Source organism: Phalaenopsis equestris, unplaced genomic scaffold (genome assembly GCF_001263595.1).
Source record: "Phalaenopsis equestris unplaced genomic scaffold, ASM126359v1 Scaffold000552, whole genome shotgun sequence".
Lineage (NCBI taxonomy): Eukaryota > Viridiplantae > Streptophyta > Magnoliopsida > Asparagales > Orchidaceae > Phalaenopsis > Phalaenopsis equestris.
Genome location: NW_018164992.1, coordinates 153,329 through 181,307, shown reverse-complemented (window position 1 = coordinate 181,307; position 27,979 = coordinate 153,329). Strand labels below are relative to the sequence as shown.

The window sequence follows — 27,979 nt, the reverse complement described above, 5'->3', positions numbered from 1 at the left end:
ATGATATATTCAAAACAAATCTATAACTATTCCACATATACATAAATGAATACTATTCAATTTACATCTTTTTTGGTCTATTCCTTCTATAATCTATTCAAACTCTACTCTGAACAAGTTCCAGAAATAAAGTCACAAAATAATGTTTCATTCGCTCATGCAATATCATATTAATTTCTTTTCTTGTACATTAATTAGTAATTAAAAAAATATTAATTAGTACAGAATCCATGCATCAGCACTACAAGCTATTTCCCGCTTCTAATTTTTCAAATCCATAAAAGTACAGATTCCTATCATCAACGGTAACTTTATACTTCCTTGCTCTCATTCATCCCATTTGAATGAATATTGTCCTTTACAAGAAAATAACATAATTCCTCTACAATGCCATAGCTGTTTTCCAAAGCAGGAAGGTGAGCAATTCCTTCATGAGAGGCTTAACAATCTCCTCAACTTCTTCTGGAAGAAACAAAGCAAAGCATATGTGTGCTCATTGCTGAGGTAAATTGCATTCCTAAATTTCTAACATACATGAAACAACAGGTATGGCTGTGAAGGTTAATGAGGAAGACTTTCGTATGTAAAAGTGCCGTCGAAGCAGTCGAAGAGGGTGGAGTCGGTGCCTTGCGAGTTACGATGACATAGTTAGTCATATGTGTGCGAACAGTGTCGTAGTGTGAGTTAAGATTTGTGTGCTCCAGTGACATAGTGGTCGAGGGTGTAGTTTCCCATCATGAGATGACGGTTTTGAATTGTGCCTATTATCTTCTCGACTCAGCTGTCCTGCAAGAGAAGAAAGTGGGAGTTAAGATTTTACTTGGGAATTGAGAAAAAATAATGCTTATTTCATAGGATTTAACTAATCAAAAAGCACATAAAAGTTATACATTTTACACAAAAAATAGATTATTAAAGGATGGGAGAATATTGGTTTTGGATTTGTTCAACACTTTCTTTCTGTTTTGCTTTTAAGACCACCATTATAGGGTCTGTTTGGGGCAGCTTATTTGATGTGGTGGCATTTTGCAAACTTGTAAGGAACCTGTTATCCTACATTTTTTAAAAAAGAGAAAATTTATAACATCCTTCGACATTTTTATAGCCACTTTTTAAAAGCCATCAGCTATCCCAAACATATCTTCAATTTCCAACTAGGGTTTAAGAAAATATTACATGGAGATATCAAATGATTGTCCATGATTTATATATTCAAGTTTTTGATTTGAAAATGAGCTCCTCACAACACACTTTAATATAATTTAGTAGAACATATTCGCCTTGTCTGCAGCTGTAGAGGCAAACCTGTAACTGCTGTCATATAAAAAAAAAAACCAATAAATTTTAAAAATTGTCTTAATTTATAGGGAAATGTACATAAACACCATGCAATTCTTATGTATTTTCATATATATAACACCTAAAGTTTGGTTTTTTACATTTATAGCTCTTTGGTGGTATAAAATTATGCATGAAAATGTATATTTCTCTTTCAAAAATAGTAATATTTTTTATGTAACAGTAAAGATAAAAGTGCTACGTATGTACATACATGGGAATCATGTGGTATGTATGTAAATACCCCTAGCTTTTCATAAGCACATGCAACTCTTTTTTAATTGCTGTGCTGCAAAACAAGAATAAGACATACAGAATAGAAGTGTTTGTATTATCAATTAAAAAAAAAGCCAATTTTAAATATAATTAACTAAGAAAACATTTTATTCATTTGGTAATAATTAAATATTGAGAAGTAAAGCAAATAGGTGTAATAGCTGAACTTAATGATTTGGTAGTATGATTGGTTTGTTATAAGATAAAATATTATGTCCGGACGTCTAATTACAGGTGGTCACACCATCATAATTGGACAAACGGACACACAACATCCAGACGTAATATTTTTTGTATCGTATAGATTTTTGACTTCTACAATTTTTTTACTATGTTCTGATTCACTCTGATTATTTGAAATTAAAGGATATCCACAAATAGATAAGTAGAGTGGCAATTCATACACCCCTAAGTATGGAAACTTGCTCATCCATAATAGTCAATGAACCACCACCAAAAGAAAACTTGCCCACCCATTACATTGAGAAAATACTCACCCAAAATAAATGAAATATCTAACTATTTTGTCCGAGCACCCTTCAAAGACCTTTCATGTTTAAGCCTTTTATGGAAAAAAAAGTAAATAATTTGACTATTTCTTAAACATCTAACTATATAGTCCAAATATCCTTCAAAGATCTTCCATGTTTAAGCCTTTTATAGCATAGAAAGTAAATTATTTGACTATTTCTTATACGATTAGCCATAAATATGTTCTCCCAAAATAATTGAAATATCTAACTATTTTGTCCGGACATCGTACAGAGACCTTCCATGTTTAAGCTTGTTATAGCATAGAAAGTAAACTATTTGACTATTTCTTAAACGACTAGCCATAAACATTCATACATTCAATCAATAAAATGAACTAAAACTTTCTTTAGAATAAACTAATTATACATAGAATCCAAATTATTTATATGATTCACCAAAGTTTCTTTTAATAAACTTATTAAGATCTTGTAATTGAAATTTTGGGGCTTGTTTATAGTGAATAGAGAGAAATTTAAACCTAATTCTTGGCTTTTAGATAAAGCATTTCAAGTGTCTTTGAAATTTGAGAATCCTATTGCAAATTTCTTTCAAGCAGTCAATTCTTAACCACTGTTTTCAAACCCCAATAAAGATTAGTTTGGCTTTAAAAGCATAATGGGCAAAGTGAATCGATGCTTTAATTAGCTAAAATACATATAACTAATATATTGGGTATAAAGAGTAAAAAATGTGGTTGCAGTATAGTAATTTCTAATGTCTGAATAATTTTATTATTAATATATAAAGTTAAAATATTAGATATTGTAAAATAAAAAAAAGAAAATATAATTAAAATATTAGGAAACCATCCTGTATCGTTTAAAAAAAAAGATATAGATAAAAAATAAAGTAAAATTTTGAGTAAATGTGAATCCAAACTAAAGCTCAGCAATGATAGTGTGATACTTGCAAAATTGAACTTGATCTTGGCTTCTTAGAGCGTGTCAAATGCGTGCACTGCATCAAATTCATACTACGATGTCGAATGCTTTTGCATTTGCATGGAATGCCTCGTTTTCTTGCTTGAAACACACTGTTCGCGCGCAATAGCCACGCTACAGCAATGCGAAACTGAACGCATGCCTATACGTCGAGTCGCGTGCGAAGCACACATTTAAAAACAACATTCTTAACTCATTATTTTTAACTTTTCTTTGTAAAATTTAAGAGCAAGCATTTAATAGCCATAAATATAGATCAATTTCAACTATTCTCTTAATAGAACACTAGATGTTCAAGCGAAGCACAAACCACAACTCTTATATAATATATTTGTTGACTAAGATGAACATCATGATAGGATTTATTAGAAGTTGACATCCTCACATTTATCATTTGATGAGTAAAGCACACAAATTGGTCTCCAATTGATGAAGTTTCACTTGGGAAGTTACTATGAAATTAATATTCATCCAAGTAAAACTTAATCAAAATCATCAACATTCTTCATTGCACATTAAATCAGATTATTATAGGAGATCATTGAAAACAATTTATAAGTTATATAAGTTGATAAATGAATAGATAGGGGCAAATAAGGTTCATGATGACAATATAAATTATAACGTTTAATGCAACGATCATACATATGATGTTTATGGCAAACAACCAATAATTTTTTATAAAATTATTAAATTTGTGAAATAAAATTTTTAATATTTGACTGAGATTATCTATAAATAATGAGGTTTTTGGACAAAACACTTTCATGTCTAAAATGCTTCAAAAAAAACTTAAGAGCAAACATTTGGTGAGAGCCTTAAAGATGGATGTACTGCAAAATTTTCATTTTTGTGTTTTATCTTTCATCACCAAAACATTGTAAAAAAACCAATTTTGATTTTTTTTCTACGCTTATCAATTCGAATTAGATTTCCTTAATCTTGGAAGGCATTTTAGGTTACTTGTTAACAAGTTGGGTTGAACTTTTTGGGAAAAGAGAATATGCTTGTGATAGTTTATTTGTTGGTACACGAGGAGGAGGGAATTGGTATGAAATCCTAATAAGGTGGAAAATAAGGCATGTGACTGGTTCATTTAAGTGTCGATCCATATAAAATATCGGTGTTCATTTTTCTTTACAATCTACACTTATGATTATGATTGCATCTATTTATTAACTATAGTTCAACTTTTCAAATACTTTGAGTATCACTCTAATTTTAAATTTGATTTTAATTGTATTTTGAGATTGACATGATTTGGTTGAATGAATATTGAACCCATTTAAAATGTAACAAAATATGACCATACACATAATAGGAAAATTTGATGATATTGGAGAATTCTTGCATTTAAAAGTTCTATAAAAAAACATTAAAAAATTAACCATATCAACAAGTGTTTTGATATAATTCAAATTTTAACACCAATTACTTGTTATCAATTCAGTTGATTTACCATGGCCTCTCAATTAAATTAATACTATCAACCCCAGTAAAGTTGCACCCTTTGAAATTTGCATGAAAAGAACCTTCTAATAAGGAAATGCATCATACCTGGTTGTATGTTTTAGAAGGCATAAGTCTGTTAGTTTTAATATTATTTATATAAGATATATTTTTATAAAATATATATGAATCTATGTAATCAAAAGAGTTTCAAATGGAATTTCTAGAGCAAATATCGCACACTATTTGACTTCATGCACTTTCTCAAGACCATGGTGTAAAGAGTTTGCTCACAGAGCTGCAGTGCATGTTGTCTTATATTACTGACATGTATGAAAATAATAATCCCATTCTCTTATACATCAACCAATATGCTATCACTATTAATGGAAATATAAAGGAGAGAGTGAAGTGCAAAGTAACTGTGGCTGCAAGGAAAACATCGTAGAAGAACTTCTCTGAATTGCGACAGCCAACTTCTTCGCACATGTCGCAACTCAACAATTTCTTGCAGATAAAACAAATGAAAGATTCAATGAAAGCCTGCAATTCCTCAACAAAAGTAATTAACTGCTCTGAATTGTTCCCCGCAGTTATCAGTACTGAAGGAATGAGCATGAGTTTTGATTCGGGGAACAGAAGTAATTGTGAGATCCAAACATTTTTGAGTGTTTATATGTGGAAAGAAGACGGAGAAATCGGGTGCTGGTTGTTACAAAGGTTCGGAGTGCTTTTCATGTAAATATAACGGTTTATGTGTGAAATATGTAATTATGAGCGTTTAGAGTGCTATATATATATGTAAATCCCCTCTTTTTTTAAATTGGGTATAGTTAGGCTATCTTTGAACCGACCAGACTAAGAAACTCTTGAATTGGTAATTGATTAAGCTCTAGAAATAAACCAACAAAATAACTCACCCAATACAAGGTCAGAGTTATTTCAGAATAGAATACAAAGATAGATCGATATGACTAGACGACGACGCAAAAGTAGGACGAAAATCCCCACACTACACCCCTCTTCTCCAGCTTCTTATGATGATCGAAAATTGTGACATGTTTTACATATGCTAAATTTAATTTCATGTTTAATACTCATTTTTCTGATATTGCACTTTAATGAAAATTATTTTCATGCCTTTGGATGGTGGTATGATAGGAGAAGAAACTAGATCGAATTGGATCGAAATGTGAGCGAAACGGAGCAGATTGGGCTAAGGAGAAGATTCTTGATATGGCGCCTAAGCGACAATATACAAAAAAGCCGGCGCCTAAGCGTTGTATCCGAGCGCCCAGGCACCAGCTCATTCTGAGGAACAAATAGAGCCATTAGCGCCTAGGCGCCACAGTTGGGCACCTAGGCATGAGAACTGCCAAGAGTAGTTATCCTACGGCTTTAAACATGAAAAGATGGATTTTTCAAGGGAGAGGCATTGCAGACAAAAAATGAGGCTTTTGGGGAATTCGTCCAAGAGTTAGAGTGCAGAGAATTGAGGGAAGAAGTGAGAGATTTTACTTCAATTTTCCTATTTTTACTTAGAATTGCGTGATAGGAGTAAGAAATTATTGTCAAATTGCATGGAAAACACTGTTTGGAGGATCTTTTCTTCATTTCTCAGGAAAGGAGACGAGTTCTTGTACTTAATTCTTTTGTATTAAAGTATTACTTAGAAATTTGTTGTGCTTTAACATAATATGTTGAGTATTGTAGCTTTCTCAATGAAATCTAAGTTTTTTTCTTATTTCCTTTCCTTTGTAGGGTTCAATTCAAAGTAGAATCATGTAACTTTATTCATTGTGATGGTAAATTACTTCATGCTTCATTTACTTATGAAATTTGGCCAATTTAAAGGTTAAAATACATTGTGCAAACATAATGACCCAGGAGAGCTATGCTAGCGATTACCACACTTATCTTTAGGATAAAAGAAAAGTAGTCCTGGGGTGAGTGCAAATAGATAAAGAGAGGATTTTATTGGGTAAAAATTGATGATTTTATGGTGACAGACTAACATCTTAATCAATTTGATCCAGAGTTTAAGAACTTAAGGCTAGGTTAGCCAAATTGAAGGCACTAGTGGGTAATCCAAGATGACAAATTAGAACATGCCCAGCATAACCACGGATTTGAGGTTTTAACACTGGGTTATCCAAATATCTTTATACACTTGGAAATGGTAAAGATTGTAGATGCTGCTCCTATTTGTCACAAATTTCTAAATAGGGATTCTAGTTTGATTGAACCTACACTGGCTACTAGTTTCATTACAAAGAAGGGAACCTCTAATTATCTTGAAGTTTCACCTTACTTTAACCTAGTGTTTAATTTGAACTTACCTTAGTTTACTTAGTTACATAGTTAACTTAGAAATTTAGTATAAGTTTAGTGACATCATTAGTTCACTTTAAATCAAATTTAATTCCGGGCTAAGTCTAATTACAGTAGATTAGAACTTTTCCTAAGGCTTGCTAGTTAACATTTTTCCTCGTAGGATCGATAATCGGGACTCCATTAGAGCCTTATATTGCTTGAACGATATGTACACTTTTGTAAACAAAAACCTAGTGCGTATAGTGCTTACTTGTGGAGAACTTTACAGTTAATTTTGACTTAAAAAAAGTTTAGTTGAACCTATTCAACTTAGATTTGGAAAATCTTATTGTATTTTTTTTATGCTTGTGTTAAAAAATAATTTAAAAATACTAAAAATTAAATATATATTTTTGAGTGTTTTATGTGTTAAACATTTTAGTATAATTAAAATTATTAATATAGTGTCTTTAGTGGAACCTATTAAACATTATTTACTTATTGAACATTTTAAGTGTGTATGTGTAGTGCAAGAATATTACAACTAATGCCTTACGATTTCGAATTCGAAAAAATAATTAGAGAAATAAGAAAATAAAAAGGATCTTAACAACAAACAGAAGAAATGACAAACACTTCACATAAGAACTTAGATAATCAAACTGTTGAAAATGAACCTCATCACGTACAAAAACCATTAAGGGATTATGCTAATCCTACGACAAATAGAATTTATCTTAGTATACAAATCCCAATCGTAGAAGCTAACACATTTGAATTGATATCTGCTATCATTCAAATGATATAGAATAACTAGTTTGCGGGAATTCATCTGAAGATCCTAATTTACATTTAGCAAGTTTTCTAGAACTGTGCGCCACAATTAAGTATAATCATATCTCAAACGACGCTGTTAAACTTAAGTTTTTCCCTTTTTCTAGAGAAATAAAGCTAAGATGTGGTTGTACTTTTTAACACCTGAATCTATCAGAACTTGGGGTGACTTAGCTCAGAAATTTCTAACTAAAAAGTAATTTCCGACTTCAAAAACTGCAAAAATTAGAGTCGATATTATCTCATTTTCCAGTATTAAGATGAATCAATCTACGAAGCATGAGAATGATTTAAAGAACCTCTGAGGAAGTATCCATATCATGTTTTGCATGACTGGTTAATTAATCAAACATATTATAATGGATTAGTAGTATCCTTGAGATCTGTCATTGACGTTGCTAATAGTGGTTCATTGATGTCAAAACTATGTGATGAAAGATATTCTTTAATCGAAGAGATAGATACTAACAACTTTCAATGACCTCTGAAAGAATAAACCTTAGAAAAGTGGTCAATGTTCACGACACAGTGTGATTTAAAATCTGGCTTTTCAAGTTGCAGCAATATCTAGGAAGCTAGACTAATTCATAATCAACTTGTCTCAAACACCTCCCGTGATTGAGAAAAATTCATTAGGACAAATGATTGATTCACATTCATCATCATTGGAGACTTTAAATGCTTTTAACAATAGACCAAATAACCCGTATTCTAACTATATAACTCAGGTTGGAAGATCCACCCTAACTTCAACTGGAATAGTAATTATAGTGGCGGAAACTACCAATGGGGAAACAATCAAGCTAACCCTGTAGGAATTTGGAAAAACTAGGTTAGTACTAATTATAGTACCTTCTTATCTTCTTACATTGCGATTCATAAGGATTTTTTACCTAAAAACGTTGGATTTTTTCTTCTCTGGGTAAGATCTACTTTTTGTTTTTACTGCATTATTGTTTCCTTTATGTTGTAGTTCATATATATGTCTGCTAGTGTGATAGAGTGGTCTTTTACTTAGCAATTTTTCATGGTATAACATGTTTAATTAAGATTTACTTACTGCTACATACTTGCCTTTGATGTTTATACATGTATACTTTCATGTTTAAAAGTTTTGATAGAAACTAATTTAGAAAAATTTTCTTCCTGCCTGCATTTCTATATTATATGTTTTAAATTACTAAAAATTTAAGTTTCGGGGAGGTAGAAAAACTTTTAAAAACTAGACTTCATTTGTCCTCGGTAGACTGCTTTTAAATAATATTTTGAAATGACTTATGATGTGTGATGTTATTATAGTAAACTTAAGTAATTTTTTTTTTTTTAATAAGGGGTAGTTCTAGAGTTAAGATATTTGGTATAAGCGAATAGGGATATGTTTTTACTATTTATAGTAGAAAAAATTATAATTTTGAAATACTATGAACCTTAGATTTACTCTTAAAAAAGTATTGAGACTTTATAAAAAATCATTTTTAAAACTAATACACATTATCAAGTAAAGAAACATACAAAATTTTTAATTTTAAGAAAATGATAGTGAAATTCAAAATCATTAAAGATTATCTAAATATAATAATCCTCACATAAAAGAGTAAGGGATAAAAAGATCCTGAAAGAAAAAAAAAAGAGAAAATATATATTAAATGTGGGGAGAAGATGACTAATTGAAAATTGACTTCACTTGAATTATCTTGATGAAAGAAACCTAATTACACTTATAATCTTATTATCAATTTTAAATGTATTAGTCAAATCTTTATTAATAGAGTACTCATATAATTTTATCTTTTAATTCTTCTAGGAAATCTAAGTCTAAGAAATTACAAATTTTTTTGAAATGAATTTAAAATCAGAATTCTTAGCTTAATTACTAAATATTTTTATACCCTAGTTATAGCCTGAGTTACTGAAAATTTTTCTAAAGTTACACTATCACAATTATAGGGTAAAACTATAGGTATCTTTAATGAAAACCACTATCATAAGTTAAAGCATTTGGTTTACAAAATAGAAAACTTACTTTAGGATAAGTAACAATGAAGTTTGGGGACTTTAGATATGTTCTAAATATGCTAAATTTACTTTCATGTTTAATACACATATTTTATGATATTACACTTTAATGGAATGTATTTTCATATTTTTGGATGCAAGTATAACAGGAGAAAACCAGATCAAATCGGATCGCAAACTAAGCGGAATAAAACAAATTGGGCTAAGGAGAAGATTCCTGATATGACAACTAAACGTCAAATCCTGGCGCCTAAGCGCCAACATACATAGAGACCGACACCTAAGCGTTGTATCCTGACGCCCAGACACTACTTCATTCTGCGGAGCAAATAGAGTCATTGACGCCTAGGCGCCAGAACTGCCAAGTGTAGTTATCCCGATTTTAAGCACGACAAGATGGATTTTTAAGGGTGAGGTATTGCAAACAATAAGTGAGGCCTTTGGGAAATTCATCTAAGTGTTAGAGTGCAAGAAGTGAGAGATTTTCCTTTGATTTTCCTATTTTACTTAGAATTGTGTGAGAGGTGTAAGGAATTATTGTGATATTGCAAGGAGAACACTGTTTGGAGGATATTTTCTTCATTTCTCATGAAAGGAGATAAGTTCTTGTACTTTATTTCTTTGTATTAAAGTTTTATTTGGAAATTTGTTGTGTTTTTAATATAATATGTTGAGTAGTAGTTTTCTCCATGAAATTTGAGTAGTTTTCATACATCATTTCTTTTGTAATGGATTAGCAACATGTGTACGGTTTAATTCTAAGTAGTAGTTTAGTGACATCATTAGTTCACTTAAAACCAAACTTAATTTCGGCCTAAGTCTAAGTTACAGTAGACTAGAACTTAATTTCGGCCTTAAGTCTAATTTGTTGACCTCATTTTTGAGGTCATTACATTTTCCTAGGACCTAGCTTTAGAAATTCCTATTGCCATCTTAGAAAACTAGAATTGAGACCAACCATTTTAGAAATTCCAAAACACTTCCTATTTTTCCAGTGATGTCTAACATTTATGGCCCAAAAACATCGTCTTATGTACGAGCATGTTAATAACTATTATGTGAAGACTCATGAAAAAGTTTCCAGTAGGACTTCAAGCCTTAGGGAAACCTCCTCATTACTTTATCATCATATACTTACATCAAATGCACAAAATCCACTAAATTGCACGAAGACGGTCTTCAATTGAACCTAAAGGACGGGTGAAAATACAAATTACTCCGGATGAGCTCCGACGACAAAAATGGACTGCGCCAACGTGTCCGGGATACCAATTTTGGTAGGAAAAGACATCCATATTGCTATATTTTCGACACGAGAAAATTGGCATGCAAATCAATGAATTCATCAAAATAACCTCGGACGGTGAAACGGACCACGCCAGCGCGCCCGGAACGTCAGAATTACTTAAAAAATGCTACCAATTTTGTTATGTTTTGATGCATGGATAAAACACAAATTAAGTTTTTATTTTTCAAAATATTAAATATTTTGTTTTATATAAATATCCTTAAATTATAATTATATTAAACCTAAATCCTATTTACACCTCTACCCTTGCTTAAACCCTCTGACTCGACTCCCTCTCCTCTGTGTGCCCTAGATCCACGATGGATCCACGTGGCTCTCCTTGCCGTTCTTGCTCGCGGCTCAGCTCCTCGAGCTTCCCTTTGGCTTTTCGGCTCTCCAATCGCAAGGAGATGAGCTGGTTGACGCTTCTCCTCCTCGAGGCTGTACGCTCTCCTCTTTATTGTGTCGATTCCGTCCCTCTTGTTCTATTAGGCCATGGAATAGTGGTTGGTGGCTTCTCCTCTTCTCTTCTCTGCCTATAAAACGTTTTCCTAGTCTACTGTGTTGGGTTGTTGAAATTTTTAAGAGAGATTGGAAGGGTGTGCTTCTTCTGTCTTTCTCCTTGACTAAAAAAAAGGAAGAAAAAGAGAGTTTCTTTTGAGAGGGGGGAGATTTTGGAAGAACTTGGTGTTTTCGGTCTCTATTCTTCGTTGTTAAGAAAGTTGGCTCTTTCTGTGTTCCTGTTCGAGAGGAGATCTTCCCCTCTGTTGTTCGAGGGTCTCAAGGCTTGGATTTGTCAAACCGTGAGCTGGAAATCGTGGAAGTATTTGTAGGATATTGTTGGAGTGGTTTTCTCGAATCTACCTTATTTTCTCTTTGCTTTAAGTTTGCATAAAAAAAGAGGTATTTTTATCCTCCTCTATTTTGCATTATTTCGGATGACATAAAGTATGGAAGCTTATTTTGAAGTTTAAGCATGAATATTTGCTTAGGGTGGTGAGAAATGAAGCATGTATATATGGATCACCTCTACTTTACCTCTACTTGAAACATTTGAAGGCATGGTTAGAGTAGTCTAGAACTACATTTTGAGTAGTCTGCTTCTATTGCTGCCCCTTGCTAGAATGCATGCTGGAAATTGTTTTATGAGATGGAAAAATATATTCGGAGGCTCACTCTAGCTTCTATTGGCTAGAATGCATGTTGGACATGTTGGAAATTGTTTTATGAGATGGAAAAATGTATTTGGGGGCTCACTCTTGCTTCTCTTGCTGCCCCTTGCTGGAATACATGTTGGAAATCATTTCATGAGTTAAAAAAAATATGTTTGGGGCTCATTTTATGTTCCCCTTGCTACCCCCCTTGTTCGAATACTTGTTGGGATGAAATTATCGAAACTTTTATTATTAATATTCATGCTTACAATAAATGCTGAAAAATATGTTCTCCTTTGGCCCATTTGGTGGTCTTGGCCTTGATTTTTTCTCTTCGGGATTGAATTGGAAACATCTTCCAGTTTAGCCCCATGTATTGGACTCAGTTTGCCCTTTTCTTGGGCTCGGTTGTGACTTTATGGAATCTGATTTTTATGACCCTGTTTTAGCTCATTTATTGAGGTCGAATTTAGCTTCTTTTTGGATTAAATGTTGACTTGAAATGCTTTCACTTGTTTTGCCTCTTTACTGAGCTCGGGTTAGCCTCTATGCTGCTTGATTTTGCCCTTTTTGCTGGGCTCAGTTTTAGCTTTCTTCTAGGCTGAATTAAGTTGAAAGTTTTATGTTAATTTTTAGCCCATTTGGTGGGCTTGGTTTGAGCTCTTTTTGAAATCAAATTTATGCTTGGAATACTTCTCTGTTTTGCTCCCTCTGGCTGGATCGGTTTGCCCCTTGTGCTGGGCTCGGCTGTCCCCTTTTCTTGGGCTCGGTTTGGGCTCCTTTTGATGATTTATGTTAGCTGGAATCCTTTACTGTTTGGATCATTTCTTAGATTTGGTTTGCCCCTTTGTGCTGGGTTCAGGTTGCCCTTTTGCTAGGCTCGGTTTGGGTTCTTCTCTGTTGATTTATGTTGGCTTACTAATTGGTCTATCCTTTGAGCTCGGTTTGACACTTTTTTTGGGCTTGATTTGGATAATTTGTGGACGCTTGTCCATTCATTCTTTTATGTATAATAATATAATGGTAATACCCATGGGGTTCTCCTCTTTTTCTTTGAGGCTAATTTGGTAAGGTTGGCTGTTGTCTCTGGCCTTGCGCATTTCTTGGTGCTGCTGCCTTTGGATCTCTCTTTTTGGCCCTTACCCGTGATTCTATGCTGCCTTTGGGCCTCTCTTTTTGGCCCTTATCCGTGAGTCTATGCTGCCTTTGGGTCTCTCTTTTTGGTCCTTACCCGTGAGTCTATGCCGCCTTTGGGTCTCTCTTTTTGGCCCTTACCCGTGGGTTTATGCTGCTTTTGGGTCTCTCCTCTTCTTGTTGCTTTATCTGTGAGTCCTCCTCTCTTTTGGCTTATACCCGTCAGCTGGAATTGGAGCTTGGTTGTGATTTCTATTGCCTTGGTCATGGATATTTACAAAAATAATTTCATTCTAGGGAGATGTAAAAGAAAAGGGAAAAGAGCTTGTGATTAAAGTTGGAATTGGTATTGACATAGCTTTTTGGAGATAAAAAATAAAGAGAAGGGCTATTCTTTATGGATTAGTCTTTCTTGTTTTATGACATATGAAGTTTTCTTGAAAGATTATTTTAATAAATTATGAATTTGATATAAATTGAATTCATATGGGGTTTGTGAATTCATAAGATTGCTATTTGAAAAGGTTACCCTTCTCAGAATAATCCATTTATGAAACGTGAGAACATGAAATCCTTCTTGGATTGATTCAGGGATCTAGAGACCTTATTTAATAAGATTTTAAGATTTAAGTTACCTTTTGAGGCTTTTAAATCCCTGTTTGAGATTGATTCATTTTTTTAACTAGTTTTAAACGTTTTTAGACGAGTGCATTCCCAATTCTGTTTTAAGCTTTACTGATTTGACTTGGTTTTAAAAATGGATTGGTCTCCCTTTTTTTTGTTTTATTTTCTTTTTTTAACAATCAAGTTAAAAATGAGAATTTTCGATTTAAGAAATGATTCATGGTCTTAAGAATATATGAGGGAAAGAGGGAAAGAGAAAGGGAGAGAAGATTAAAAATGAAATTCGGTTCTTTGAGATGATAAAATCTAAGGAGAAGATATGATAACAAATTATTCACCATTCCGTTTACATAAGAAAGATAAAATCGTAAATTGGAAGAATATTTGGGGGTTAGAAGAAAGTGAGAGTTTAGATAACAATTAGAGACATGGATTGAAAGATTAGTAGACCTGCACTTAAGTCCCTTAAGCTTTGAATAAATTTAAATCCAATTGCTCTAATTAGAATTGAAGCACACTTCACAAACCTTTTGCCAAAACTATAGGTTTGCCCCTTAAGTTTTAGGAGTCTGATAGCGAGCTAAGCTTGATCTAAAGATATTCGGGGGTTAGTTGAAGGACACTTAATTGAAATTAGAAACTTTAGAACACTTCAGACCCAAATTAAAATGTAGGCTTCCTAGATCTTAGGAGCACACCTTGAAAGAGTTCATCCTTCTAATGTTCAAATAATCCTAAGAAGCCAGACATCTGACCCCAATTCATGAGATAATTAGGACACTAGACACGAGGGTGCACTAAATTGTGATTCATGACTGATTTAACTAAATCAAATAATGAAATTCTTGCCTTAACATGACCAAAACTGAAACCCAATGTTCCGGGATTTGAGCTTGAGTCTTACACTCAGATCTTTCTGGCAATTGAGAGCATTCCCAATATCACATATAAATCTTCTATTCTTGGTCTTTTATATGTGATATTGCATTTTATTTTATTTGTTTGTTTTGTGATATTGCATTTTATTTTATTTGTTTGTCTTTTTCCTACGATTTACCTGTTTTTCTTAAGCTTTTTTTAGGTTATACTTTCTCTTTTTACACAACGCATAATAGCTAAACTTAAAAAAGCAACGAACCTCCCAAGTGTACAGGTTTAATTTATATTATAATATTTTACTTCACAACAGGTTATATTGTTCTCATAGCCTGTTATACTATTTTCCTAGCATGTTATACTGTAAGCATTTTCCTAGCATGTTATACTGTATTTTCTTTCTACTGTACACTATACTGTTATTTTCTTTTATATTACATGTTTAGTTATTTTGATACACACTATGTCTTAGTTTGGGAAAACCTAGTGGTTAGGTGCATCTTTAAAACTAAAACTAAACCAGGAGGTGCTACTATGAAGGGCTTGGAGCGAACATCATGGGCAGCACGACGAGGAACAACTTCAAGGTGGATCTGCAACAACAAAATATCAAAACACATCCCATAAACATCTTCACATCACCTATCACTTCATTTAGTTTAAATAACAACCCATAGGATCACCCTTTAGGCTTTTTACACAACTCTGTTGTGCAATTATAAGTCCAAACACTTTAGGATTCCGAGGTTACTATGCGTTACGGTGTAATCCTCCAATCTTTTTAGGCTATTTGCACAATCTGATATTGTGTCAACATAAGTCCTAAATCATAAATAATTTGCAGGATTGAAATGTTAAATTACATCATTTCAAAGGCATAAAGCCAAACAATAGGATAGTTGAGAGTTCACCGCGGTTTTCCCCGGATTTGTGATATCCCTTGTTTTTTTCCCTTTGGATTCCTAAAATAATTGTTCCTATTTTGAGTCATTCCCATTTGATTTTCCCATGTCCAATCGTGAAAACCTAAACTTTAAAATCTTGAAGGCAAAACCACCTGATCTTAATCAAGAGTTTTCTTAAGTGACCCCCAGCCATGTAATCTCTGTAGGGAACCTGAAACCCAGATATTTATGTTAGGTAAGGGAACTTGTTGACCTTTTTATAAAATATTTCGCAGACCAAAATGAATGTCACAAACTCTTTAGTCTAGGTGATTGAATCCTTATTACAAGTGATATATTTATTTCTTTGGGATAAGTGTATTACTTGCAATATTGTATTTAATCATCTAAACTATTTAAAATGTGAGACTCGTTTGGTCTCAACTATTTTAAAAATTAAAATTTTACTTTTAAAAATAAAATAAAGGGTTGTATTCATATTTAAATTATTTTAAACATCACAAAATCATCACTTTTTCAAATCACGAAGTTAAAAATGGCCGACAAACATGCGTACGGTTCAATTCTAAGTAGTAGTTTAGTGACATCATTAGTTCACTTTAAACCAAACTTAATTTCGGCCTAAGTCTAATTACAGTAGACAAGAAGTTTTCTTTAAGGCTTTCTAGTTAACAATTTTTCTCGTGTGATTGATAATTAGGACTCTATTAGAGCCCTATATTACTAGAACCAAACTTAATTTAAGCATTTATGTCGTTTCAATTTGACTATGCTACAACTTTAATCAATATCTATGATTTGCAATAAACTTTTATTCATTATCCAATTAATATGTTATCTAAGTTAAACTAAATGCCTTCTCTAGCTCCTAAAATTGTTTTAGCTTTCCATTAATAAACACATATTCGACTCCTACTGATGCTATACTCTGATTCTAGAATAACATACTCATCACATCATCGAGTCGTATGTTTTCTGGAGTTAAAGGTCAAAGTCTACTACTCAAGTGTGGGATGGCTGATCTCCTGTTTGCCTAATCAAATACCTTGCATGTTCAGTTCAAGCACAAGGCTCATTCGCTCTGCTCTGTCAATTCAATGATGGTGCTGCAAATCCCTTTTGTGTGATTAGTGCTAAGCCCTATGTCTTCTCCACCTCCATTTCCTCATAAAATCAAGGTCACTCAGCTATGAAAAGGGTTTTCGATAAGTCTTCATTATCATTTTGCCCAACAAAGTCCTTGTCATCTATACCTCTGTAGACTTTGCTCGTCTTCGGCTTCAATTAGTTCATTTGATGCTTTAACTTGCAATTATTGGCATGATCCCATACTCAATCTCCCTCCTTAGGTTCACACACTAGGGCTTGAGAGTTTTTGTTTGTGTTGATTGAGCCGCTTGTTATTTCTAAGGTTCAAAGATGCTCGAGAAAGACTTGTGTGAGCCACCTATTGTAGATGTCGTTTTCTCCTTCTTCTCATCTTCTTCTTCATCTTCTTCGCTTCATTTCTTGTTCACGCATTCTATTTCCTCCCTCCTGTTCAGATGAGATATTTGACACTTAAAGAAACCGTTGAAATGTTTTATTTGAACCAACAAAACCAATTAGAATTCTTTTCTTTCTTAATTTCTTTTACAATTAATATTATATATCTACCTTATAAAAAATTTTCCTCAAAATGTGATTATGATTATTGTGATTATGATTATATAATTTATTAGAAATTTCTTAAATTTCATATTAGGGTTTTACATTAGTTATCCTATTAGCTATATCAATAGGTTCCATTATTTAATCACAAGTCTTTCTTTGTTATCACTTTTGTCATGACTTGGCCTGTTGCTTGAAATTAATCAAGATGGGTACAGATGATCAGACTATGAAAATTAATTTTTCTATATTCATTTTTTATAACTAACATTTAATAAAGAAATTAGTCACTATAGATAAAAAAAATTAAACTAAAGCAGTAATAAATTTATCTCAGGTCAGGTTGTCTAAGTTTTCTTTAGACATTTCATATTCTATAATATATCTTTTAATCAAAAAGTTAAATAAAAAATGTTAATTTAAATAACAATGAGCTAATCAAAATCAAAGAATACACATACTCCTAAATTATAGTAAATCAATTAAAAAGATAATATGCATATCACTTAAATTTTATATAAAATAATATAAGAACATTTGATGGTTTGTACTATCTAAACATTAAATGTGTCTTACTGTATCATTTAAAAATGAAATTTTTTTAATATGTATACAACCATCGCAAAAACACTGTCTTACATTTGAAATAAATTTTTTTTCATAATCATGTTGCGTGTCTCGCATTTATGGAAAGGTAATGCTTGTCAGAATTTTTTGCCTAAAATGAAAGATACTTTGCCAAATTTCATGAAGTTTTGTACTTCTAATATCCCTAAAAAATTTAAAAGGTATGGTTTATTTGGATAATCTCAATTTACCTATGCTGGACAAATTTAATTTTCTGTGAGCTTTGGGTTGCTTCATCAGGATGTAGTTTCATCTCTTTTTTATGGCATTCTAAATGTAGTTTGCATAACTTGTTGTTTCAATATGTGGTGGCTGTCTTTAGGAACGTGGCATGAAAGACTATGATGAAACCCTTATTTCCCTTCATGGTTAGCTCATCTCAAGGTGTTTATTTGAGAGTGGAAGCAATCCAAGTTTACTCATCTTCTTTGTTTCATCTGCTACATTTGTTTAAGTGTAAAGTGTTATGTTTCTCTCTATATTTCTGTAATAGGTTATTTAATTCTTCATGTGTTATAATCCCTCTCTATATTTTTGACTTCTTAAGTTTTTTTAATCTTTTTTATTGCAAGCAATACGGACTTCTTTGTGTCTTTTTAATGGATATTAAAGATAATATTTTGTGCTATTTGCATTTACTTGTTGTTATCTTCATTTTTTTTTAATTTCTTTGTCTTGAGTGATGTCGCTTTCTTATCTTATCGCTATGTGGGTCATCCTTTGATCTTCTTGTCTATACTTTTGCTACTTGGAACATGTGAATTAGTCAAGTCTCATGACTTACTAGAGCAAGTGTGTCTTTTTTTAATTGGGTATGGCTGGGACTTCTCTGGACCAACCATCAGATCGATATGATTTGATTAAAGATGAATTGTGGCACCCATTTTTATATGTGCTACTTAATTCCCTACTTTATATGGAGGAATTCACATTTCAATGTCCTTATCCTTTCTATTAATCGCGATGATCATGTTTATGTTTTAAATATAAGTATATGGAAATAATTCTATTTTTATGCCCGAGTTCTAGTGCTAACCATGGGAAACATCCATAATCTCAAGGACATGTTCTTTCGTTTACCTTGTTTTATGATGACCAGTGAAAATTCGAGTGTATAAAGTCCATTCAGAGATTTATTTTGATTCCAAATGGAATTATGCATTTAAAATTCCAACTACGATCACTTGATTTACTTTTCCTCACAAATGCTTGGTAATTAGGGTGCTTGGATGGACTTAATTTTCAATCTTTCCACTGCTTCTTTCCAGTTGACAGATAAGTTCTTAATATCATCCACAAGTTTGCTTTCTCACAAAGAGTATTTCTATCATAATGGTTTGTTCAATATGTTAATCGCCTTCTTTAGTTTAGTGTAAAATATCCCGGCTCAGCTCGAGAATAGGAATTATCCAAGGTGGGTACAGATGGTGAAAATTAAGCTCTTTTACATTCATTTTCTATAACTAATGTTTAACAACTGAAAGAGACAATATAGATAAGAAAAAATAAATTAAAGTAGTTCTAAATTTATCTCATGTCATTAGGTAGTCAGCGTTTTCTATAAATATTGTCTCTTATATTGTTCATCTATTAATCAAATAGTTAAACTTGAAATATTAATTTAAAATAATAGTGAGCTAATCAAAACCAGTTAATAATGTTATTGCTTAACTCCAGTAGTTAAATGAAAAAAAGACAATATATATGTCAGTTAAACTATATAAAAAAATATGAGAGCCTTTAATAATTTGTGCTATCTAATATGATCATTCAACATGACTAAACATTAACCGTCTTATTGTATCATTTGCATATCATTTTTTTTAATATGTAAACATCCGCGCAGAAGTACTGTCTAAAATAAAACAAATTAAGACACATTAATAACAATATCATTTTTCAATTATGTTACCAGGTACCTTAACGTCCCTCTCTAATAAAAAAAAAAGTGAACTCCATCGTAACAAAACATGCACATGCAGGTAGCATATTATAAATCATTTCATTTATATTCTAAAAATCATCTAATATCTTTCTTTTATAATATGCACATGTAATAAGTACAACTATGTAAATCACTCACATTCATCTCTAGATGATCCATTCATATAACAAAACAAAATAATACTTGCAGTACCAAAACATTTTAACTAATGTCACTCTAATGCAAACGATTAAAAAGAAATACAATATAATTATCATAATAAAGTACTCACCTCATTCACCTAACTTGGCTTAATTCTTCAAACAACTTTGATTTCTCCAAGAGTTAGCTATATATAATACAAAAAAAAAGAATATTAGTTAATTATGTTTAATTAATATTTAAATTAATTAAGTTATTTTAATTGTTAGTTAAATTATTTTATTTTAAATATTATGTTAAATAAGCTGCTCGTTATTTCCAGAGTTCACAGAAGCTCGAAGGTTTGCACGAACCCCATGTTGGAGATACCGTTTTTCCATCTTCCTCTTCTTCTTCGCCTCGTCTCATCTCTCACAATGCTTTCTATTTCCTCCCTCTAATTCAAATGATATATCTTATGCGTAAAGAAACTCTCCAAATACTCTGATCGAGCCAACGCAGCTAGACTGAATATCCTTCTTTATTTATTATTATTATTTTATAATTACAATATGTCCACCTTATAATTTTCAAAATTTAAATAACATTACATTAATTATGATTATATAATTTATTAGAAATTTCTTAAATCACAATAGGGTTTTACGTTAATTATCTTATTGACTCTTTCAAAATTCCATTATTTCATCCTAAACATTTCTACAATACTACTTTTGTTGAGACCTAGTCTGGGGATTGGAATTTACCAAGGCAGATATAGACGGTAAGACGGTGGAAATTAAATTTTATATATTCATTTTCTATAACTAATATTTAATAAATGAAAGAATCATTATGGATAAAAAAATAAATTAAAACAATTATAAATTTACCTCAGGTCAGATTATCTACGTATTCTATAAACTTTCATCTTCTATTGTTAACTTTTTAATCAAACATTTATACCCAAAAAGTTTATTTAAAATACTAGTGAACTAACCAAAAGTAAATGAATATTAATACTCTTAAATTAAAGTAATTCAATGAAAAAGAAAAAGGTACATGTCAATTAAACTTTGTGAAAAAAATAAGAGCATTTGATAGTTTGTGCTATCAAATATGATCATTCAAGGTGATTTTGAATATTAACTGTCTTAGTATATCATTTACAAATCAATATTTTTTAGTCTATATACAAATGTCACATGAGCACCATATAAAATTGTACTAACTAAGACACATCAATATCAATATATATTTATATTTACGTGCACGAGTACATTCTGTTGCTAAGATCGTAAAGGGGTAAACTCCATCATAGTCAAACATGCACATGCAAAAATAATATAAATCATTTTATTTGTATTTTAAATATCATCTAATATCATTCTTTCATAATATACTTATGTAATAAATAAATATAACTATTGAAATCATTCACATTCATTTCTATATAATCAATTTGAATAATATGATAGAATAGTCAAATTCTCCTTGTAATATCTTGACCAATGTCATTCTAGTGCAAACGATTTAGAAGAAAAATAATATTATTATCATAATTTAGAAGTAAAAGTACTCACCTCATTCAGTTGGCTTACTTTTATCGTCCAAACAACCTTAATTAGTGTCCAATAGTTAATTGCCTATAATATAAAAAAAAATTGAACATATTATTTAATTAGGTTAAATTAATCTATTAATTAACTATGTTATTTTAATTGTTAGTTAGAATTTTTTATTGTAAGTATTCATTTCATTTCAATTTGATTATCAATGCTACATCTTTAATCAATATCTATGATTTCTAACAAACTTTATTCAATATCTTATTCATTCTAAATTAAAGGATATACCTTTACTAGCTCCTGAAAATTGTTTCAGCTTGTCATTGCTAAATGCTTGTTCAACTTCTGCTCGTGTTTTGTTCCGATCTGGCATGAAATACTCATCTCATCCCCAAGTCGTATGCATTCACGGGTTAAAGCTCGAAGCTTGCTTCTCAAGCTAGTGTGGGGTCATTGCTTCCCTGCTTACCCAGTCAAACACCTCTCGTGTTCAACACCGTAGTTGCAAAACTCTTGTGTGAGATCAACATTAAGCCCTACGTCTTGTTCGCATCCATCTTCTCAGAAAGTCAAAATCATTCGCCTATAAAAAGGGGTATGCGGTTAGTCGACGTCGTACTTGTTTATGCCCTAATTCCCATCTTCTTTACATTCATAGACTTCAACCTTCTTGAGCTTTGATAGATTCATTCAATGATCTCGTGCTTAATCTCCATCCTTCGACGAGCACGCTAGGGCTCGAGAGCTTTTTTTTGTGTCGATCAAGACACACTGTTTTGAGTTCACAATCATTCAAAGAAGGTTTGCTCAAGTAAGAGTAACCTGTTGGAGATGTCGATTCTCCTCCTCCTTCTTCTTCTTCTTCTTCTTCTTCACCTCGTCTTGCATTCATGCTTTCAATTTCCTCCCTTTAGTTCAAATGAGATCATCTGATACTTAAAGAAACCGTCGAAACACGTCGTTTGAACAAACACAACAAGTTAGAATTTATTTTTTTTATTTATTAATTTATTTTTCGTTTATTATATAGAAATATATCCCAAACAGTGTGAAACACTCTCTGAAGTTGATATGTCCGAATCTTCTGAAGTTTGGATGTCATTCTTTGTGCACAACACATGTTCAAATTCTAATTTTTTTTATTGTTTGGAGCCCTATCTCACATTCTCTATTTTGGATACTATATGACTCTGTTCTAACTTTCTGAAATCTTTTTCTCTTAATAGTAGGTGTCTTACTGCTTTGGGATTACTTAATGGTAATCTAGGATTGTAGTTGCCTCTTTTTTTGTGGTGGTGTGATCCCTTAGGTTTTCTTTGGAATTTATTGTATTTTGGGTTTAGTTCGGGTTTGCGGCCTCTTTTATATTTTTTTGATATTTAATAAAAATTTTATTTCCAAAAGCATAAAAGTATCATGTCATATGTGGTGACAAATACAAAATTACTCTCTGCATAGAATTTGATAGAAATAGTAGTATCATATGCCACACATAATTTTTTATTATAGGTTACTAACAAACCATCAATAAATTTCTTATCACACAATATCAAATTTAGCTGTTGCACAAAATTCATTACAAAAATTTCATTAAAAATCATAACTACCGACAAAAATTCCATAGAGAACAATATTTAGGAAAACTATCACTTTACTGATCACTATTATTAAAAAAAAAAAGCTTATGTAAGTAATGTAGCAAATTGTATTTTTATAGCAATTGTGTAAGTAAAAAAGAAAAATTTGTTAAATATTTTAAAAAATAAATTTTGCAACATGGGATAGTCATAAATCTATTATAAACTCGCTCACTAATATTATTTTCAATGAGAATTAACTATATTAAGTAAATATTTTTATTGATAATAGGGCATTTTCTTCTAGTGAAGAAAGACAAATAGAGAAAATGTATAATGCAATATAAAATTCATAACTAAGTTGCATGGGAATCAATTTGGACAGACCCATTTAGTAACCCTATTTATGAGAGATATTTTGAACAAGCAAAACTTAAAAAATTATTATAGAAATTTAAATGCTTAATAAAAAATTCTTGTGTATGTATTTACATATCTAACGTCTAAACTTTCAAATATACATTTATAACAATTTGGTGTCATGTATACACACATGAAGAATTTATATTAGTAAAAATTTTGTGTCATATATGCATGCATGGAAAATGTGTATTTCACTTTTAAAAGTTAGCAATCATGATATTCTTGATGTGATGTTAAAGATTTGACTACTATGCATGAAATAATGAAAGTTTGGTTATTAGCTATATAAATAAAAAAGAGTTGTGAAGAATATATGTAAAATCCCCATTTTTTATTTGATTCAATAGAAAAAAAATCCCTCATTAAGAATAATTTTAATATAATTTTATTCATTTGTTATCTTTCTTTTGATGGTTAACTAAAAGTAAAACCTAAGAATTTATTAACAAATAGAAACACTAAAAGTAAATCCTAATAAATCCTTCAAGGAGCATCTCCATCTATACTATTATCTAATTTGAGTTGTTTTTATACAACATGAATATATTTATGATTAGTTGACACAAGAAGTTCAAATCATATCCCAACAAAGTGTTTTTTTGTCATTAGCACAACTCTTTCTTATTTTAAAATAGTCAGCTGGAATTAGCACTATCTCAAGTTGAAGCAATAGATTCAAATCGCATGCCCAAAAAATTGCAATTAAATACAATTGATCATCATTAATAAAGATTTGTAACATAACCTACATATTTTTAATTTGTTTTGAGGCTTTTCCAATTTGGGTGATCAATGGAGTGAAAAACAAGGTTGAAGAACTCAAAGTCATGGCTTGAGGTAAAATAATTAAAATACAAACTAATTGAATATCATTTTTCTTCACTACCTTAAAATCCAAGCAAAGCCTAAAAGAATTCTACTAATGATTTCCTTAACATGTTTCTTGTCCTAGAACAACCATATATGCTATAGCATGTTCCTCAACATCCTAAAATTGTGGCCAAATTGGACTCTTAAGAACTCATTGAAATAGCACATAAACATTTCTATGGATTTGTTAGAGAAAACATAATATGCTATATATGTTTTTATCCTTTAATTATATTCAAAGCCTCTCTTAAGGTAAATCACTATCTAAACCAAATCAATGTTGCTGTCAAATACAACTATTTTTGAAGTAAAAACTATTGTATTACTGGTTTGTAATAGCTAAGTTTATCATTGGAACATGCTCTCCCCTCTCATTCTCCAACTCCTTCAAGAGAGCAAAATAGGAATTTCTTCTAGAGTTGATGTTCAAAAAACACAAGAAGATTGATTTTTCAATAATGTAATTAACCAAATTACATGTGCAATTCTACAACTTTTGTGCTTTTACAAAAGATATTTTAGGCAGAAAAAAATCAGATTTTATTTTATTTTTTTACTTTTTACACTTAACAAGTCTCCTTGTCAAAAGCTCATTATAACAAAAATACCAAAACAACAACAACAAATGTTGCAGCCATGAATCAGAAGTGTGTCAGTGGTGTTGCCACTCTTAATAATGTATATCCTAAATAAATATCATTACAAAGCTGGCTAATGCTGCCCAAAATGTTATCTCACAATGGACAATTATTAAAACAAAATAAAATAAAATAAAAGTTAACATGATATAAAAACTAAAGCAATATTTATGCAAACCTTTTCCAATAATTATGAGAATAAAACATATAATTAATTGCACTACTGATCATGACAAGAACAACATAATTGCACCTAAATAATATTACTGATTACATGGAAGTCAAACACAGATAGGCTCAATAATGCGCCTTAGTATTAGGAAAGTGTGAGTTCAGCCTCATTCATATGGTTGGCATTTGTGTTTAAATAAATTAAACCCAAATAAGAAAATTATATTAGAAAACTTAAGGATGCATCAAATGTATTCAGCGCATAAATGAGAGTGTTATAAGCACAATAATAATCTCATTAATAAGATTAAAATCAGTAATTACTGAAAAAAAGGGGCTTTGCCAGCTCAAAAACTCACTCCATAAGAATCAATGAAAATTCTAATAAAATAAATAAAACACACACATGGCCATTCGTTAAATCCCATTGCATTATACTGTCGAACATTGATACGAAAGCTTTCAAGACTTCCCCTTAGGCATGATAAGTTGGCGAAGATGATGATAATGAAGAAGAAGAAGAAGAAGAAGAAGAAGAAGAAGAAGAAGAATGGAGAAAAAAAGAACTCATTTTCAATAAGGTAACAAGAGGAAAGCTTCATGGAATATTGTACTGTAGCTCCAAACCATGAAAACAGTAAAAAAATGTAAATTTGATTGAAGATCGAACCTGCGGATCTCTTCTGAGATGCCATTTACTCTTCCTCTCCTCATCAGAAAGCCATTGCTGCAAATAAAAAGCAATGAAAAAAAGATCAAGAGTAAGAGCAAGGAGAAAGAGAGAGAGAAAATTAGGGTTTTTGTCATGAAACCTCATTGAGGAAGACAAAGATCCTGCCTTTCAAGAGTCTGTACTAACAATTCAGATCTTATAAATAAATACATACACCGAAGAAGAACAGCAGGAGGAGATGAAAAGGAAGAGAAAACTCAGAAAAGGAGGAGGGAACAAGGACCGGTCAACAGTAGGGTCCGTTAAGCCAGATAGCACGGATGAGCAGAGGAGGCGTACGCTTCCCAATCTCATCTTCTCGCTCTCCGAGCCCTAAAATTTCATTTTTTTTAGCAGAATAAACCATACGTCCTTTCACCACCACCTCAAAAACCACGCCGGCTGATCTCTTACTTCCCCACGCCAACAAAATTTTCAATCTTTCATATAAAAATTCAAACTTTATCATTAATTTTCACACTAATTCAAACAAAATTTCAAAAAAGAGGAACCTTTGTGAAAATCCGAGCCGGAGTAGACGTGTCTGAAGCGTGAGAGATCTGATCTGCCACCTGGATGAGGAACTTGACATTTTGTAACCAAATGCTCTGCACGGAAGCTCTCCTCTCTCTCTCTCTTCCCAGTTTTGCCTTCCGTTGCAGCGACGGATAAAGAGCGAAAGGAGAAAAGCGAACCTAAAGAGGAAAGAAGCGAGGAAAGAAAGCCATATAGAGATTCGATTAAAGTGGCCTGTAATTAGGCTGGCTGACAGATAGAGACGTGAGCACGCAACAAGAACTCCATTCGTCGATGCAGTCTTCAACGCTGTGTGCTCACTCTCTTCTGTCAGCCCACTCATCATCGATCCAATATCAACAACTAAGGAGAAGATAGAGAGAGAGATGTTGTGTGTGATGAAAGATCAGATCTTGAGAGCGTTTTTGATTGTCTTCTCGGAGTTATCCAGAAACAGTTTCGTGGAGATTTCTTTGAGATTAAAGGAGCCATCTTTACGCCTTCTCTTCTTTCTCTCTCTGTGGTCCCAAACCCCTCCTCTTCTCCCTCAATCATGTTAAGCATCCGCTTCTGTAGGTTTGAGAAAGAAGAACCCGAGCCTCTCTTTCACTCACAATGAACAGAGATGGTGGAGGTGTTTAGCGAAAGCATGTAAAGCAGGGAGTAAACTATAAAAAAGATGAATATTAAAAGTCATTAATTAAATGAAATTGGTAAACTGTTTAAAAAAAATCTTTTTTTTAGTCCAATCAATTAAACTTTAATAGAATAAACTTATAATTTTATATTTACTTATTCATTTATTTTGACGGCAATTTACGAATGGATTAGTTTGTTCGTGGACCCGGTTTATTTAGTTTAAATTATAATAAAAATATCAAAATATTTACTTATTTATTTATTTTGAAAGCAATTTATGAATGAATTTGTTTGGTTCTGAAACTTTAAGCGGTTCGATTTGCCGAAAAGGAATATAATCTAATTTAAATAAATAAATTATTCAGTATTGTTATTTTAAAGTAATATTTACAGAAATTAGAGTGATTAATTCAAATTTATTAGATCTCTTACCGAACAACCCTTTCAAAGCAGAAAAATTTTCTCGGGAGTCATAAAATTGCGTTATTTTGGAATTTATTGCTCATTATTTTCAAAGAAAAGTAACTTGCAGTCACGTTTGAATATAAAAATAACACTATTCTTTTTCAAAATTGATTTGGTATACAATTAGATTAGTATTTAATAAGATCTTAATAACGATAATCTTGTATTTTTTTTTTTTCAAAATTAGAATAAGTGTTATTGGGTGATACCAGTATTACAATGAACGACTTCCTGGCCAGAAAAACATTACATCAGGACTTATAACATAAAACTACGTTTGGAGTCCAATGAAATGACGTCACGTGGATGTGACAGAAAAATTTTTAAAAAAATCGCTTTAGCTCAGAGGAGTATTCCTTCCGTGTTATTTCACATT

At 31.6% G+C, this 27,979-nt stretch overlaps 1 protein-coding gene across 4 annotated transcripts; it reads right to left on the bottom strand.

Moving 5' to 3' along the window:
* Positions 1-251: 251 nt before the first annotated feature.
* LOC110029225 lies at positions 252-27,137 on the bottom strand. Of its 4 annotated transcripts, none has more exons than XR_002294505.1 (4): positions 26,496-27,137; positions 26,084-26,423; positions 25,942-25,998; positions 252-786 (listed from the first exon to the last, which is right to left on the bottom strand). XR_002294505.1 is itself a non-coding variant. In XM_020731410.1 (3 exons), the coding sequence occupies exons 1-3, from the start codon at positions 26,843-26,845 to the stop codon at positions 765-767; spliced, it is 429 nt and encodes a 142-aa protein (XP_020587069.1). In that variant the 5' UTR covers positions 26,846-27,137; the 3' UTR covers positions 252-764. The 4 variants fall into 4 exon arrangements, 1 of the variants encoding a protein (XP_020587069.1); XR_002294506.1 differs by having other exon boundaries at positions 26,084-26,316; XR_002294504.1 differs by lacking the exon at positions 26,496-27,137 and having other exon boundaries at positions 26,084-26,475.
* Between the last annotated feature and the right edge of the window lie 842 nt (positions 27,138-27,979).

What these genes read in the sequence shown, in the direction of transcription:
- LOC110029225 (XM_020731410.1), bottom strand. Translation starts at nt 26,845, where the DNA reads ATGATGAGTGGGCTGACAGAAGAGAGTGAGCACACAGCGTTGAAGACT. An exon ending in CGGCTCGGATTTTCACAAAG is followed by an intron (nt 25,999 to 26,495) that starts GTTCCTCTTTTT and finishes TTTTATTTGCAG; the next exon opens with CAATGGCTTTCTGATGAGGA. An exon ending in ATCTCAGAAGAGATCCGCAG is followed by an intron (nt 787 to 25,941) that starts GTTCGATCTTCA and finishes CTTCTCTTGCAG; the next exon opens with GACAGCTGAGTCGAGAAGAT.